The 17506-nt window shown below is 36.1% G+C and overlaps 3 protein-coding genes across 11 annotated transcripts in view; 2 read left to right on the top strand and 1 right to left on the bottom strand.

The window, feature by feature from the left end:
* Positions 1 to 568: 568 nt before the first annotated feature.
* On the bottom strand, positions 569 to 5961 carry LOC307128236 (immunoglobulin superfamily member 6). Its single transcript, XM_079819939.1, has 6 exons — positions 5830 to 5961; positions 5159 to 5485; positions 4966 to 5063; positions 4761 to 4811; positions 1152 to 1253; positions 569 to 977 (listed from the first exon to the last, which is right to left on the bottom strand). Exons 1-6 carry the CDS (start codon positions 5939 to 5941, stop codon positions 918 to 920), a joined length of 750 nt encoding a protein of 249 aa, XP_079676065.1. The 5' UTR covers positions 5942 to 5961; the 3' UTR covers positions 569 to 917.
* Positions 5952 to 11939, top strand: kdelr2a (KDEL endoplasmic reticulum protein retention receptor 2a). Its single transcript, XM_079819949.1, has 5 exons — positions 5952 to 6975; positions 7653 to 7753; positions 7913 to 8071; positions 9147 to 9399; positions 10929 to 11939. The coding sequence occupies exons 1-5, from the start codon at positions 6885 to 6887 to the stop codon at positions 10961 to 10963; spliced, it is 639 nt and encodes a 212-aa protein (XP_079676075.1). The 5' UTR covers positions 5952 to 6884; the 3' UTR covers positions 10964 to 11939.
* A 2548-nt stretch (positions 11940 to 14487) lies between these two features.
* The window catches only part of spag9a (sperm associated antigen 9a), a 36311-nt gene continuing 33292 nt past the window's right edge, over positions 14488 to 17506 (top strand). For 4 of the 9 annotated variants that reach the window (XM_079821736.1, XM_079821730.1, XM_079821732.1 and 1 more), the window contains exon 1: positions 14598 to 15031. In XM_079821736.1, the coding sequence (XP_079677862.1) occupies positions 14732 to 15031 (300 nt within the window). In that variant the 5' untranslated portion in view covers positions 14598 to 14731. Of the gene's footprint in view, positions 15032 to 17506 lie in introns of all 9 variants that reach the window. The other 5 variants (XM_079821731.1, XM_079821729.1, XM_079821735.1 and 2 more) reach the window with 3 other exon arrangements.

The raw sequence follows: 17506 nt of genomic DNA, 5'->3' as shown, positions 1-17506 counted from the left end.
GTAAATTGTTCGTTAATAAAATCCTAATTTATGCCAATGTAGCCAGATATTGTTTAGGGAACCAATTTGTTTTGAAGTAGACAAAGTAGACCAATTTGTTTTGTTTATAGAAATACACTATACAGCCGCTACAGTTAATATTTTGTGATTCTGTCCCCATAACAAGTATTCTTTCAGACAAGGAAAGAAAATCTGTGTCTTTAGATTTCAGTTATCTCCAGAAATCTGGAAACACTTAAACACATAAAGCTTTTCACTTTTATTCCTGTCTATATTCTGAAGGTTCTGGGGTTTGTTAAGGTATCATTTGCAAGGTTTATATATCATTTAATTCATAAAAACATGTTGAAAATATATTTTTGTCCGGATGTTGACAGTATTTTCTCATTTATGGAGTGATACAAAGAGATATCCAAACTCCCCCTCTGTAAAAAACCTTTAACTCCCAATATGTTTCCAATATGTAAACAAAATAAAACGGGAATTTTGAGCCTGGCTTAATCCAGTGTTCAGATTTCTGTCCTGGAAATGTATGCAGACACTCTACAAATAAAATACAGTTAAAGAGGACAGATAAGACAATTTTATTAAAAGATTGCCACATGTCTGAGACAACAGAAAAACAAACAATAAAATAGGCCCTGAACAGCATGTCCGGTTTTCATACACAGTAATACAATGAATACATTTTCCTAACATTTAACATAAATGAATGCAGTTTACAATGTAATTGTCAGCGTATTTGACATAGCAAGAGATAGACATGAAATGCAAACGACTTGTTAGAGGAAGGTCATCAAAACAATATGTCACAATTCTGGGTTTAACTTTACCCAAAATGGCAGTTTGCGGATTTGCAGGAAGCTTGCAGGTTTCTCGATCAGCAGGACAAGCATGGATTAGGGCATTCGTTGCTTTTACTCATCAAGATTTTGGTAAACATCTTCACTATCGTACACATTTTGAAGACCTTTAGACTATAGGGAAGATTGAAAATAAATGTTAGGCTATAACAAGAAATTTTGGTACAGTATGACAGCAATCTGAGTCTTAAACTCCACAACCACAAGGATTGTGTTATAGGTACAAATTAATGTGCATTTGCTAAAAATATGCATGTGTGTTTTAAAAGAATAGTCTGAAGTGAAAACCTTGTCTTGGGAAACTTTGTAGCGCGCCTGGATTTTGTCACTGTTCCTCTTGCTCAGTTCTTGCACCACTCCACTGAAAAGCACTTGCTTAGCAGAGTTCTCCTGAAAACATCAACAAGTTTGACAATAACACACTGTAGCCGTTCAAAACGTCTTTTTTTCTCAAAATAAATTATTTTTATTCAACAAGGATACGTAAAATTGACCAAAAGTGACAGTAAAGACTAGGGATGCACCAATTTTTGGGTCGATATAGATTTTAACAAACAATTATTGTTCGATAACGGATTTGTCATTTGCTCTCTTATTTGAAGTTTTGTCATTGAAAAAGATATAGTGTTTTGATCATTTTAAGTTAAAAAACGCATGAACTGGCTAGCTTATTGCTGCATCATCAAATAATTTCTAATGAACATGGATTGGATTCATTTAACATTCAGCGGGGGCCAACATAAATACATAAATATAATGCATTTTAGGTTGGTTTAAAATTAGTTTTCAGTTACAGAAATAAAGTAAACAATGTAAAATAACTGCATATTCTTCACTGTACATAAATAAAGTAGCCTACATATTAGTGAGTGATTTTTGGTCTTTTGTTGTTTGATTAACATTAAAACGCACACAGCAGCACAGCAGGAATATTAGGCTGCTGTCACTTTAAGAGCTGCATATGGATCCAAAATACTGTTACACAAGCCTTTTATTTCACAGCTGTTTTCATTTAAGACATAACCGACTATGTTTACAAGATACTTCCAAGACAGCCATTTTGATATAACTTTGTGTGAATTAGAAGAAGCGAAAGACAACTCTGTTCAGTATTCGTGCGCTGTCTGAGACGCTGCTTTCCGGGTGCACGCTATGGATGTGTGTGAACTTCTCTGAGTAGAATTGAGTTCTCTTTTGTGTCTTCTTGTGCTTGAATATTTAAATTGGCAAGGCTTAAAACCACATGGATAAACTTTTGCGAAGATGTAGCACTGGACAGTGACAGTTTTTAGGGTTAAGATGTGTCGGTTGGTGTTTTGGTTTTCTCTTTTTGTTGCATGTCTTGTGATTGGGAATTGAGTGCACCTGTTGCTCGTCATAGCATCTGTTTTAAGCATGGAGCAAGAGGCTGTCTGGGCGGCTGCTCAGCGCTCATTCAGGAGCAGTTTGTGTTGACCTTTATGTTGCTCCCTTTATGTTGCACCGTTGAGCCGGGTGTAACACAGTGTTGCAATTGTCTGGAGTCTCTGAGCTGTTAAAAGTCTCTGAGCAGTTTGTGACAAATGATTTCTGAAGGGTCATGTGAAAAATGCTCCAGCATGAGATCCAGTGCCGTTACGGTGTAAACGGGACAACAGAGACTGATCGATTACTCTTGAATTATGTCTAAATGTTTAATTTTTACTTCTAACCTTTGTTAAACGAGCTTAGGCAATATGTATTAAAAACTATATAAAATATGCTATACTGTAAAATATGATCGAAGATAAAGGAATTATCATGCTAACCAGTGGTTGAGTATTTTAAAAAAGTTAGGGTTAGGGTAAGTTAAGTGAATCTGTACACAGTATTATAGTAAAAATGAATAAACCCATTATGCTGGGTTAAATAAACAACCCAATGTCCTGGGTAAAATTAACCCAACATGTGTTCTGGCCTATATTTACCCAGCCCTTGGGTTAAAAACAAACCAAATTGGGTGCAAAGTTTTTTAGATTTTAATTTGTATTAATGTATTTATAACACTACTCTATATTATATTACCTTTTGTATCGAAAAACTAATTAACGCTGCTGTGAGGATGTTTCAAAGCAGTTATCGGAGTGACTGTAAAATTGGCATATTTCTCTCTTCTGACTGCCGTTCAATCTCTTTCCTTTTTTCAACTCGGTAACACTTTACATTAAGGTTCCCTTTGTAAAGGGTTTATAAAGGTGTTTGTTAATGACTAATAACTCATTTACAAATGCATTGTAAATTGTTAATAAGCAGTTATAACTGCATGAATAAAAAGAGTGACTTCAACGCAACGCCTGCCAAATAGTGAGCCATTTTTAACTCACATGTTATAAATGCTTAATACATGTATTTATTCACACTTATTTAACTCAATACCAGATTCCTGATTTCTAAAGTGAACAGGTTCTCAGGTTTCCACTTTACATTAAGGTTCACTTTCACAGGTTATAAATGTTTGTAATTCATAAATAAATGGTTCACAAGTGTCACTCTACATTAATGTTCACAATTAACTATATTGGAATTTAAATATTCATTATATCTCATCAAGTTATCGTTGTGCTCTTGTGTTTTTTTTTTTTCAAAATAAAGTTTGTCACATGCCTGTCCTGTCTCGTGTAGCACATGTGGTGGTTTGTTATTTTCCTGTCTCTGTCTAGTTCCCAGCCCCCTTGTTATCTTGTTATTGGTTTAATTTTCCCCACATGTGTTCCCTCATTACCTACCTCATTTGTCCCCTTCTTAAGTTCCTTTGTGTTTGCAGTCTGTGTGGTATCGTTGTATTGTCTACGTCTTCTGTTTCCCTGTGATTCCTGTTTTCCCCGTATTTGGTGTTTTGAGTTTATGTGTTTTCTGATTATGTGTTTTGCCCCATTGTGGGTTTTGTTTTGTGTTTATGTTTTATTTTGTTAAATAAATATTAATTTCTCTGCACATGAGTCCTCGCACCAGTTTCCTTGTTTGTGACGTGACAGTTTGATAATTGCATCTTGATAAACAAGAAATCAGTTTTTATACACTGCTATGGATAGGCATTATGAGATTTTTGTGGAATATCATGGGTAAGACCTTAACCTCTGTTAAGGAACATTAAGATGAGAAAACCACAAATACAACACCCTTCAGTCTCACTATGATAGTCTATTTTTGCTGGATCATGAAATAAATGAGCAATCTGGTATTGAGTTAAATAAGTGTGCATAAATACATTTATTAAGCATTTATAACATGTGAGTTAAAAAAGGCTAACTATTTGGCAGGCGTTGCATTAAAGTAACTCTTTTTATGCAGTTATAACTGCTTATCAACGATTTATAATGCATTTGTAAATTAGTTATTAGTCATTAACAAACACCTTTATAAACCCTTTACAAAGGGAATCTTAATGTAAAGTATACCTTTAACTCTTTTTGAAAGTAGTGAAAACACTGTTTTGAAGTTTTTTCTTTTGCTATTTGAGCAAATGGGAACACACAAACACACACACACACACACACACACACACACACACACACACACACACACACACACACACACACACACACACACACACACACACACACACACACACACACACACACACACACACACACACACACACACACACACACACACACACACACACACACACACACACACACACACACACACACACACACATATATATATATATATATACATATATATATATATATATATATATATATATATATATATATATATATATATATATATATATATATATATATATATATATATATATATATATATATATATATATATATATAAACTAAAATGTCTCTCATTCACCGCCTATATAAGTTTACCCATGACGACTTCCATTTATGAGAAACCCGGAATTGTGTATAAGGGTCAAACCTTTTTACTTTTGCTCCATCTTCTTATAAAATCTGATGTGAATCGTCCAGTCTATCAATTAAAAAAACATTTTACATTTATATAAATTCCGTTAAACTTTCGGAAGAAGTACTTTGAGAATACATGTAGTAACATTTTGAGTATATAAAATAGCAGCATTATAACATTTCATTACTTTCAAAATGTACTATAACTTTAATTGTACCTTAATGCAAATGATGATGCCCAGGACGAGGAGGCTGTACACAGTCAGCAGGACTAGCAATGTCAAAAGCAATGCTTGAGGGATGTTTAAGCCCTTCTCTGGATACAAAACAAGAACACCCAGATAAAGATATGTGTAGCATATTAGCAGAAGAGTCTGATGGGGTCGTCCTGAATCTTCTGCTAGTGCTTACCTGACACTTTCAAAGTGGTCCCCTGTCCGATTGCCTGCGCCCCACTGTGAGCCAGAGCCAGCAGAGCCACTGCACAGTAATACACCCCACAGTCTGCTTTTGACAAAGAGCTGATTTTCAGATCATAATGCTCCAGGCTGTACTTCAGTGGCTGCCTTGACACATCAATCTGGTAGTGAAAGTTTTTCCGGAACACATACCAAGAGATCATCTGAGCTGTGTCTGGACAGCTGGATATATTGACAGAGCAGGGAACAGAGACGGACTGTTGCTCTTTTTTTCTCATGAGCTTCGTTGGCTGTTGGACATCTACCATACATCCTCTGACTGTAGAAATTCAGAATATTATGTTTTAATACATTTAGTGGCTGATATTTCATATTATTAATAATTCACGACTTTCAAGTTACCCATCACAAGAATTTAAACTAAATCTTCTAAGCTTAAAAATAATGCATGGGAACTTGCATTGCACCAAATGCTCTTTATATTGGATAAAGGTTTCTTCAGATTATTAAAAAGTTCTTCACACTAAGAAGAAAAAAATGGTTCTTTGAAAAATTCTTTGTTAAACAAAATGGAATCATTCTTCTATGGCATCACAGTGAAAACCCCCTTTTGGATATTTTGTTTTTAACAGTGTAGCATTGATAAGTTCAATCTCTGCTCACCTAAGCTCAAAATGAGAAATGCGACGGTGAAGAGGAAACCAAAGTTCATGTTGATGTCACAGTTGTATGTGGCTCCTGTATCTCTGTGATAGTTTTTCAGTTTGTTAGTCATCGGAACAAAGGTCTCACGGTCCAACTGAGGAATAAAACCAGAAATGACTTGTAAAAATGAGAAGTGAAGTAGACCCATCCCCTCAGTTCTTCCTGCCTTGTGACAGACTTCTTGTCACCCTGAGTCACCACAGCTTGACATGTGAATAATGTGCTAATGCCTTAAACACAGAACGTTCCCCATACGTTTTTGGTTCCCATTTGGTTATTTTTTGATAACCAAATAATATCATTCTATGATGACCATAAAATAACGTTCCCAGAATGTTGCAGGGTAGTTCTTTTTAAATAATCTATAAGTATATAGAATCAATATCTATATAGGTGTACCAAATTTTCATTGATTATAACCATTAAATTCAGTTGGATTAAATAATAGACAAATGTATCAAACTGAACGAGAAGAGATGCAAATCAAAACTGAGCTTTATGAAAGGAATGAAACATTTATATAGGCTAGATGAAACACTTATTTTTTGTGAAAATGATACTAAGTGATTTTGTGTATTGTACTAAAACAATTGAACATATGCTGAAATGTTTTAAAATAAGTGCACTCTTGATGATCTGTTGTGATATTACTGGGAGTTTTGAAAATTTACCAATTGCTTGTCAAAATGGCGCCAAAGCAATTAAAAAAAAACTGTAATAATAATAATATGTTTTTGTTTGTGTAACTATTGTTACCAAGGTTATTTTATAAGAGAGCTTGGGGCGTGGTCAGACTCCTGGAGCTCGCGGCTGCTTGAACTACTATTCCCAGCATTCATTGTGGTTTCGCTGTTGGCCACGTCACGTCCACCGGCCACGTCGCCCCTCATTCGCCATATTTCGTGGAGGAATGCTCTGCAGGAGATCGGCACTCAGCCGGTTCACAGTTACTTCATCCACCCCGAGCTCTCTTTAACGCCACTAAAACCAGTCAGAGAGGTAAAAACAACAACATGAATATCTTTAGGTTGACTGGGGATCTGTCTCATCTAGCTGCCATCATCATCCTGCTGCTCAAGATATGGAAGACCCGGTCGTGCGCAGGTGAGCTAAACTCACACAAAATATAGTCTTTTCTCATTCATTTCTTACTTAATACGCGTGTTTATCAAAGATAGGAAATACTTTAAACTGGGTTGAGCTGTCCGGAAAAGTCTACTTATTTCAGATTAAAGCATGAGGCAAGAAATGAAGCACACAATGAAGTAATTTGTGTAGCATGCAAGCTAACTTTTGTTACTCTAGATGCTTTGTTTAATTAAAAGTGCAATTTGGGTTTGAATGAACAGATCTGTATGTATTTAACATGTTGTGAAGCTAATGTTTGCTTGTATTGTATATTTAAAGGTACAGGCTACATAACAGACTTGTTATCAGTGTAATGACCGAATTAGCTGAAAACCTAAGGCCTAGTTACTATTGTTTAATATTAGTTTGCTTGTATACATTATATTTGAAGTCATGCATCTTAAATTCTCCCTCCTTTCATTTGCCTTACATTCCTGAAGTGCATTACATTCCTTGCCTTGACGTGGCAGTGCATGGGCTTTGCAAGGATGGGTCACCTGTGTGCATGGTCTTCAGACTTTTGCCCTGCAGAGATGTAGAGAACCTAGAAGCAACCCTTTTGACATGTTTATGAGCTCAGTATTCAGTAAAAGCTGCTGTTGTGTGCTCTTGTTTTTAAGTAGTAGTCTGAGTGTAAGTATTCTTATCCCCAGGTATCTCTGGGAAGAGCCAGATACTCTTCGCCTTGGTGTTCACCACACGATACCTGGATCTCCTGACATCCTTCATTTCTCTTTACAACACTTGCATGAAGGTACATGCATATAATTAACTTTTACACCCACACATCAATACATTTGTCTATCAGTGATTGAAAAGTCAATGTTTTGCCACATCCGAGTAAACAGTTGATTGTATGTGTTTTTATATGTGCACTGTTAATCAATTGTTTGTTTCTGTTTCGTAAAAACAGGTTATCTATGTCGGTTGTGCCTATGCCACCGTCTACATGATCTATGCAAAGTTCAGGGCAACCTATGATGGAAACCATGACACTTTCAGAGTTGAGTTTCTAGTGGTTCCTGTGGGAGGTCTCGCCTTTCTGGTCAACCATGACTTCTCTCCATTGGAGGTGAACACACACACACACACACACACAGTATAGTACCGGTCAAAACATTGGAAACATTACTGTTTGTAATGTTCTCTTATGCTCCTCAAGGCTGCATTTATTTGATAAAAAAAAAAACAGAAAAACAGTACTATTTTGAAATTATTATAATTTAAAATAATGTTTTTCTATTTTTATTTAATTTAAAATATAATTTATTTCTGTAATGCAAAGCTGAATTTTCAGCATCATTACTCCAGTCTTCAGTGTCACATGACCCTTCAGAAATCATTCTCATATGATGATTTGATACTCCGTTATTATCAATGTTGGAAACAGTTCTGCTGCTTAATATTTTTTGGAGCCTGTGATACTTTTTTCAGGATTCATTGATGAATAAAAAGTTAAAAAGAAGAGCATTTATCCTGGATAAAAATCTTTTATAACAATATAAACCTTTACAATCACTTATTAATTTAACACATCCTTGCTGAAAGTTTAACAAAAAAGAAATTTAACGGTAGTGTAGTGTTACAAAATATTAATATTTTAAATAAATTCCGTTCTTTTTTAAACTTTTTATTCATCAAAGAATCCTGAAAAAAGTATCACAGGTTATAAAAAAATATTAAGCAGCAGAATTGTTTCCAACATTGATAACAAATGATCATATCCGAATGATTTCTGAAGGATCGTGTGACAGTGAAGACCGGAGTAATGATTATGAAAATACAGCTTTGCTCACAGGAATAAATTATATTTTAAAGTATATTAAAATAGAAAACCATTATTTTAAATTATAATAATATTTCACAATATTAAATATTTTGTTATATTTGTATTTCCTGTATTCCTACATTAAAAATAGTAATGCTTCCAAACTTTTGACTGTATATATTAAATCAAAATTAAATAATTACTTGAAATAAAATAATTATCGAAATAAAATTATAAACAGAACATTGCAAATAATTTAGAGTTTTAAGGCATTTCTTTTTTCAGCTGCCTTAAGGATTGAAATAAAGTTTTGTGGCATTTCAAAATTAAGAAATATATTGTAAATAAAACTTACCTGTGCTCAAAATATCTTTGACAGATTCTGTGGACCTTTTCCATCTACCTTGAGTCGGTGGCCATCCTGCCTCAACTCTTTATGATTAGCAAGACCGGCGAGGCCGAGACCATCACTACCCACTATCTGTTCTGTCTGGGGGTCTATCGCGCCCTCTACCTCTGCAACTGGATCTGGAGGTTCTACTTTGAGGGCTTCTTTGACATGATTGCCATCGTGGCTGGGGTCGTCCAGACTATTCTCTATTGTGACTTCTTCTACCTTTACGTCACAAAAGGTGAGTTTGTGTGCACTCACACCTATGCAGGGATTGTGGGTGTGAAATGACATTCAGTTTAGCTGGTTGTTATTCCAAAAAAATATTATTTTCCCACCTGGTTTCACTCACAAAAACAACTTTATTTTAAAAAAAGTGTTCATTAAAGCATTATAAGCCATAAACGAAGCCAACCAGCTACAAAAACGCAAAGGTACAAGACTGTTCTTAATGGTTTTAGTGAGGGAAAGAACTACAATCCTATGAAGCATTGCAAACAGCATAATCAAATTATTAACAATGGACAAATATGTATATACATGTATATATTAGTGCTGTCAACGTTAACAACGCATTAAATAATTGTTTTCCTGTTTAACACTTTAAAAATATTTAACGCAATTAACGCAGCATCCATGTTTTCTGTCATCCTTTGGCTAGCATTACAATATATGATCACGCTCTTATTCATGCAAATGCTTTTAATAAGTGCAACAAGAAAAACGAGAATGCGCTGTCTGTGAATATCCTGTCTATGTGACACACACACACACACACACACGACGCACAGAAAGACGCGTGCCAGTATCGTGTGTGCACAGCACGCCAGAATCGAGATCTCTTGAACAAACAATAACACACACAATTATGCCAAAATTCCCGTTTTGGTGAGTATTCTCATAAGAACAGTCTTAAATTAGTTAAATAACGTCTTAAATGAACTTAAAAGAGTTGTGGGAAAATGAGACAGCGCATCAAATCTGTGTCATGTGCGGCAGATGTGACAGCAGCCTATTAAAACAGTTGCTGTGATGTCTGTCATTAATGTTAATCAAAGAAGGTAAAGGTAACAGAAAATTGTAGCTTTAATAAGGATTAATATATATTTAATTTATAATTTATGCAGTTAAGACTGTAAAGTGTTTGATAACTTTATTCAATTTCTGTATATTAGGCCAATATATGAAGGCCACAGGTAAATGTGACATTTATTATAATGGGTTTATGTGAAGATTGAACTTATATTACGTCATTCGCAGTGGGAGTGGGCAGAGCTAAAAAGATCTTGGCGCATCTTGCTTTTTTCAACTCATACTACGACTGTCATTAAAGATGTATAAGTTATTGTTCAAAATAGCACTCTAATGTAACTCACATGTAACATCTAACAAGGACACTGTAAAGTAAAGTAATCTTATATACACTGATAATTCATTGATGCATGTATTAATTATACTTTAAAGGGATAGTTCTCTCAAAAATGTAATAATTTATAATTTACTCACCCTGGGGCGTTAATAAAGGTCTTTGGAAGCGAATTGATGAGTTTTTGTAAGAAAAATATCCATATTTAAAACTTCATAAAGTAAAATATCTAACTTCCGGCGGACCGCCTTCCGTATTTAACTTACGAAGAAAGTGTAACGCCCCTCGCAGTTCAAAATGCTTACGCTACGTCCGATGTCTTGCAATGTGCCAGTTACGCTTGTTTTAGGATGAAAAGTCATTTTTTATGCTTTATTTTCTGAAATCTTTTGTCTCGTCCACAGTGCTGAAAGGAAAGAAGCTGAGTCTACCAGCCTAAGTGCCAAAGAACAGAGAGCTGTGTCTCCGTCAGACTTATAGAGGGGCACAAGCCAATGATGCCACCGCAAGATGCCCAAGACAAAGAACGCATAACGCCAGTTCAATCACTGATTTATTTCTCTCCGCCTGGACACCAACCATCCCCTTACAGAAACGAGGACGTTTTCTTCTGTCTTTAGCATCTTGCAATACTTTTTTATTGCTGTTAAAAAGAAAAAGAAGAAAAAAACTTTTCTATATGCAAGGTGTATTGAAATATTGAATATTGAACAGTGCATTGTACACACTAACTCCAGTTAAATGCTTCACTTGTAAATTTGTCCACGATTGGAAATGGTTCCCTGAGTGTCGAATAAGTTCTTTCCTGATTTAAGAGGGAAAATGAAATGTGTCCCAACAATTCAAATTATTATATCCCATTCTCTCTTTTTTTTTTTCCTCCCCCAGAGTGTAAATGTGTTAAAATCACCCTTTGCTTAAATGAGAGGTTCAGCCACCAGTGAAAATTGAGTTTTCATCTTCTCACATAAATGCCTTATTTGTCTTTCAGTTTATACCCAACCATTTGTGCTGATGCCACCAATAGCAACGAGTCAACTGTAAATAAGAGAATGTTTCATATTTAACTCGGCACACTTCTCCTTGTGACCCATATCATTTTTTTTAGGGTGTCAACATTTATCAATGATATGCGATATTAAAGCAAGGTTGTTTAAATATTCAGTTATTTCCTGCAGACATCACATCAGCTTGTTGAAATGCAGTAATTTATGGTAAGACCATTACATCTAGTGGTGTGGATACTGTCAAAGCACATATTGGAGTGAATATAAATTTTGTAGCGTAGTTTTTTTTCTTTCTTTTTCTTTCAGTTCAACATCCCCAATGCCCCCCCCCCTCATGTCATTCCAGTAGGGTTTACAGTTGTTTTTTCTAGTTTTTACATGTCTCCAATAAATATTTTAAGGGACACAATTCTGTGTGTTATTCATTGGTGCTTTTTGAAATCAGTTATCTAATTTTTGTTGACAATTTTACTCTATATATTCCACAGTTTTTCAGTAATTACAGTACATTTTTTCAGTACAATTATATTTTTATTAAGGAACACAAGTGTTGACTAAAGAAGCAGGAAATACATTTAAATTTAACGTAAACCATATCAGTGTCGATGGTGCTTATGACTAAGTATTTCATCATTTCTATTCATGATTTTGTTTTTGCTAGCTCACTTTAAATGGTCCTGTGGTGTGATGAGTTATGTTCCATGGAATCGCTCAATAATCATAATCATAACTGCATGCATAGTGATTATAAAAGGAGCAAACGAAGAAAATTGTATACAACATCACAGTTTTGACACACATTCAAGGAAAATTGTATGTTTGTTATTAATTTAGTTCACATCAGAATGAACTGAACACTAGTTCTATATGGATATGTGACTACAGAAATTAACACACGTAAATAATTCATTAAGATCCAACTACAAAGCACTGGCCATATCACTGATTCTTGAGAACTAGGACACATATTTCAATGATTATTTTGAATGATTAATTCAGTATGTTTAGAAGAATACATTTCTGTACTTCTGCTTTTTTCCCCTTGTATATCATATATTCGTCAACAGTGCTGGGTAGTAACTGATATGTAATCTGGTTTACATAATCAGATTTTAAAAATTAAGCACTTGTAAATAGATTATATTACATTTTAAAATACTCATAAATCAAACAATTTTTTTAAATTGATTACATGATTACATTTTCTCACATTGGCAGTAAATTATTAATAATTCATTTATTCTACTTCTTTGTTATATTTTAAATGTTCCTTTCTATATAGCTACTGCTTATCTATGTTCAGAAGCTCTGCAGGTTTGTGGAATTACAGACCAACCACTAGTCACGTGACTATCACTGACAACAGCATTTGATCACTGGATTTACAGAAATCATTTCATTTTTAAGTGTTTTCTCAACATTGCAGCATTGCATATCTAATCATCAGCTCCTGACGAACACGTTAATTATTATTTGAACTCAGTGTTAACTCAATATCACCAGAGAATGTCTAATATGGCGAGAAGTTTCACTCTCACTGAACTTCCGGCTTCTGAACTGGTTGCAGTTCCTCTCTGATTCCATATGAGGGCGCTCACAGGACGAGTGCAGAATGAATGGAGGTCTATGGCGCTATACCAATAAAAATCCACTTTTCTCAGGATATAATTTTTTATCTAGTAATTTGAATGTTGTATTCGAAAGGAAATGCAAATAAATTACACATTGCTGGGTGTTAGATTTTTTAGAGTCACTTATTTGCTTTAAAAAGTCTTTTAAAGTGTCAATGACGTCATACACATGTACGACCAGAGATACTGCTTAACGGCAATCCTTCAGTCGCTCTGGTGCTTTCGCGCTCTGCACTTTCTTTTCTCTCGAGGCATCGACAACACAGCTGACACAGGTAAATACACGTGCTAGAAGAGTTTTTGTTTTGTTTGTTTCTGGTCCCGCTTCAGATGACACGATGCCATCAAGCGGGATCTCTGGTCGTAATCAGTCCTTCACTGACCAATCAGCGTTCATTAGCAGAATGCTAGCGTGTTATGGACAACAACAACTCAACCTGTAAGAAATCAAAAGGACATAAGTACTCGTTCATTCAACTTTCGACCTAAAACCCATGTTGAACTTGCAAAATCTACAATCATTTCTGAGATTTCTCAACGGCAATCGGGTGAAAGAGACAAATTTAGCCGTCAAGCCCCATTGACTTCCATTCATTTTGCACTCATGGCGATCGCCCCCAGTGGAACTCTGGTGGTACTACAACCAAAATTCTGTACAACAGGGCTTAATAGGGAGTGGGCAGGCTCTCCGTAGACGGGCTCTGATATCACTCAGTGAGTCATTTAAAGTCGTTTATCTTTCAAACACTTTAAAATGTACATATTCACGTCATTTCATATTGTGTTTTATTTTAATTTGTAAATTATTTATTTTATTTTTTATTTACACGAACCACAGTCAGCCTGTGAAACCCTGACGCAATAATGCACTTCATGTTGTTGATAACAAGGGAATACATTTTCTTTCTCTTTGTATTTTTATATCAATATGGTACAAGATGCAATCATATTCAAATCAATGTGATAAACGAGTTAGGGCAAAAGTAATCTAAAATATAATTAAAAAAATAGATTACTACTGTTGCCATGGTTACCTTTTGAGGCGCACGCGATCTCTGTTCGCGACTATTTACAGTTTTTACACTTATTTATTTATTCAATTAATAATTATTTTAATGTATTTCTTAATTTATTAAAAAATCTTTAATATTACCACCCCATTTTTTTTTCAAGAAATGTGTATGCTCAGTTATGATCAACTGATTCTTCATTCCAAAGTGGAAATGTCGCGATTTAAAAAAAAAAAACTAATGGCAGGTAATGTAACGGGACAGGTTTTGTCCCATGTCTCAAGAATCAGTTTGCGTGTTACGGTTACGGAGCGTGACGTCACCGCGCGACTGTCTGGTCAACAACTCAGCTGTTGTCGGTCGACCGCGGGAAAATATTCCACGTAACACATCGGCCGGTTCCAGGGAGGGACTCTGGACTTACGTGGGATCCTTGTGGATGTGTGTCGGAGAATATAACGGGAATATAACCGCGTTTGTTCTCAAATCATAAGCCAGGGCACGTTGGACTGGAATAGAGGAGGTTTAAATCTAGGACATTCTCACAAGAGGAAGGAAAATGGAGTTGGATGACGGAGTTGTGTACCAGGACGACCCGGGGACATCGGCGATCATGTCGGAGCGGGTCTCGGGCCTGGCCAACTCCATCTACCGCGAATTCGAGAGGCTTATTCGCAAATACGACGAGGACGTGGTGAAAGAGCTGATGCCGCTGGTCGTGGCGGTGCTGGAGAACCTCGACACCGTGTTCGCCGAGAACCAGGAGCATGAAGTGGAGCTGGAGCTCCTGAAGGAAGACAACGAGCAGCTGATCACACAGTACGAGCGCGAGAAAGCGCTGAGGAAACACGCAGAGGAGGTGAGTGAAGCCTGGAGATCAATCACTGGACATCAGGGGGGAAACGGGAGGCTGGCATCTTTGTTTTGTTGCAGCTGCACGTGCACGAATGGCTTTGTCATCCCATCATGCCTTGTTTAGCCAGTGCTGCCCTTTGATGATGAGTCAGTCTTGGGCCTCAAGTAAATCAATCAATAAAAAGCATTATCAATGCATGTTTTTAACGTTCGTTACTGTGTCCTCTGATGGGGTCTGTCTGGCTCTTGCTGACGGCGAGAACTTAATGTACAAGCATAGTTGGCACCACAATGTTGTTTGCATGCTTCTAAATGAAGGCCAGAGATGGAAAACAACATAAAACAAACAACAGCAAACCTGTTTGTTGTCTTGCCATGCAGACTACAAGAGACAGATGCTTGCCTCAGTGCCATGTAGGAGAGACTGAGGCAAGTTGTCACAAGGGCTAGCGCTAACTGCGAGGTTTTTTAAAGCACATTATGCATTTAGCAGACGCTTTTATGGGACTTACACAATGGGAACAAAAGCAATTCGTCAAGGAGCCAAGAATATTTGTTATACACAATGCCAGACTAATATATTAGGAGTCAAAAGTCCAGTTTTTTTCTTTAGACTTGTGGTCTCAAAATATTCAACATTTCACATCATATTCTTTTAAGTTGGCAAGTTAGGCAAGTTGTCACATGTTGTAATGGCGATACATTTACATTTTTGTCAGATTGTTTTGCTTAATTATTTTAATATGTAAGCTAATAATAATGACAATTTTCACTGTGACAGCTTAGCCCATGTAGTGTGACAGCATGTCAGGTGTCTTTGTGTCTATACAGAAATCGACTTTCAAAACATGATCTTACCTACCCTGGCAAATATTCACGATGAGTCAAATTGTCAGCTATTCCAACTTAAAGGGACAGTTCACCCAAAATGAAAATTCTGTCATCATTTACTCGCCCTCAAGTTGTTGTGTTGCTGAACACAAAGGAAGATATTTTGAAGAATATGGGGAACTAAACAGTTTCTGGTCCCCACTGACCTCCATAGTAGAAAAAAAATACTATGGTAGTCAATGGGGACCAACTGTTTTGTTTCCGACATTCTTCAAAATATCTTCTTTTGTGTTCAACAGAAGAAAGAAACTCATACAGGTTTGGAACAACTTGAAGGTGAATAAATGATGACGAGTAAATTATAGAATTTTCATTTTTGGCTGAACTGTCACTTTAAGTCTCCCATATGTGTCTGGATTTTGATGCAACAGTCTGTCGTCACGCTTGGAAACACACTTTTTCCACTTTAAACCGTGCATGTGTCATTAGTGTTCAATGACGTTATGATATGAACCTTTCATAGTTGGTGTACATGAGTAGATGCTTCGACGTGACTCTAATCTGTTTTGGAAATAAGATTACACTGCATTGTACAGTTCTCAACGTGTATAAGCCCGACTTTGGACAGATTAAGGCTGCTCAATGGCTTTGTGTTCCTGACACAGTGACAGTTAACTGGGATTATGAGCAATATGCCTGGCACGTTCTCCAACCAAAACACAAATGAGCTGCATTAATCCCTGTGTGAACTGATATGGGATCTACGACACATCCTATGACAGACGGGTGTCACTTCCAGAAGTGTGACATAAGGTTGTGATCAATATTCAGTGGTGAACATTGATCTTTTACTCTCCTTTCATCTCACTGGAATGCTAGAGAAACTTTAAAGACCAGCTATTTAGGATAATGTTGTTTAGGTTTCAGGCCTAATGTGTCAAGTTTTCATTGTTTAATATATTTCTTACAGAAAAATAGTAGCCACACGTTGTACCACTATGCTGTCTTTGTATTATTTTAGTATTTGTTATACTATTAAGCCTTAGATTTTCAGTTTTCAGTTGAATTTTAGTAATTTCTTAAAAAAGCTTTTTTCCATTTTTTTAATATCCGTTTTAATTATTTTAGTTCTTCAACTTGCACTTACTTATTTCAGTTAGTTGTCAAGGCAACATTTAGATTTTATTGTATGCTTTTATTTCAATTACTGAAAATGGTTAAGTTAATAACAACAGTGTTAATCATGTTTGCAAAATCAATATGAGACAAGTTTAAACTATATACATACTAAACTACTCTGATAAGGCAACACTTTATGATGACCACCTGCCTAATATTTTGTTGGTCTTCCGTGTGCTGCCAAAACAGTGTCGACTGTAGATCACGAGGTGGAGTCGCCGTGGATCGAACTTGTTGGTCCAGCACATCTTACAGATGCTCAATTGGACTGAAATTGGGAATTTGGAGGTGGTAACTGGTCTGCAACTATGTTTAGGTAGGAGGCACGTGCCAAATTTACGTCCAGTTCAATGGCCGGACCTAGGTTTTCCCAGGACATTGCCCAGAGCATCACACTGCCTCCACCGGCTTGTCGTTGTCCCACAGTGCATCCTGGTCCCATCACTTCCCCAGGTAAACATTGCACATG

This window comes from Gobio gobio (assembly GCF_949357685.1).
Source record: "Gobio gobio genome assembly, chromosome: 1".
NCBI lineage: Eukaryota > Metazoa > Chordata > Actinopteri > Cypriniformes > Gobionidae > Gobio > Gobio gobio.
Note: the sequence above shows the minus strand (reverse complement) of the source record. Positions and strands in the feature narration are given on the sequence as shown.

Excerpts from the sequence above, each read along its gene's own strand:
- LOC307128236 (XM_079819939.1), bottom strand. The coding sequence starts at position 5,941 with ATGACTAACAAACTGAAAAACTATCACAGAGATACAGGAGCCACATAC. Across the intron at positions 5,064-5,158 it reads GACCACTTTGAAAGTGTCAG|AGAAGGGCTTAAACATCCCT; the intron begins GTAAGCACTAGC and ends TTTTGTATCCAG. Across the intron at positions 1,254-4,760 it reads GATGGAGCAAAAGTAAAAAG|GAGAACTCTGCTAAGCAAGT; the intron begins GTTTGACCCTTA and ends TGATGTTTTCAG.
- kdelr2a (XM_079819949.1), top strand. The coding sequence starts at position 6,885 with ATGAATATCTTTAGGTTGACTGGGGATCTGTCTCATCTAGCTGCCATC. Across the intron at positions 8,072-9,146 it reads ATGACTTCTCTCCATTGGAG|ATTCTGTGGACCTTTTCCAT; the intron begins GTGAACACACAC and ends TATCTTTGACAG. Across the intron at positions 9,400-10,928 it reads CTACCTTTACGTCACAAAAG|TGCTGAAAGGAAAGAAGCTG; the intron begins GTGAGTTTGTGT and ends TCTCGTCCACAG.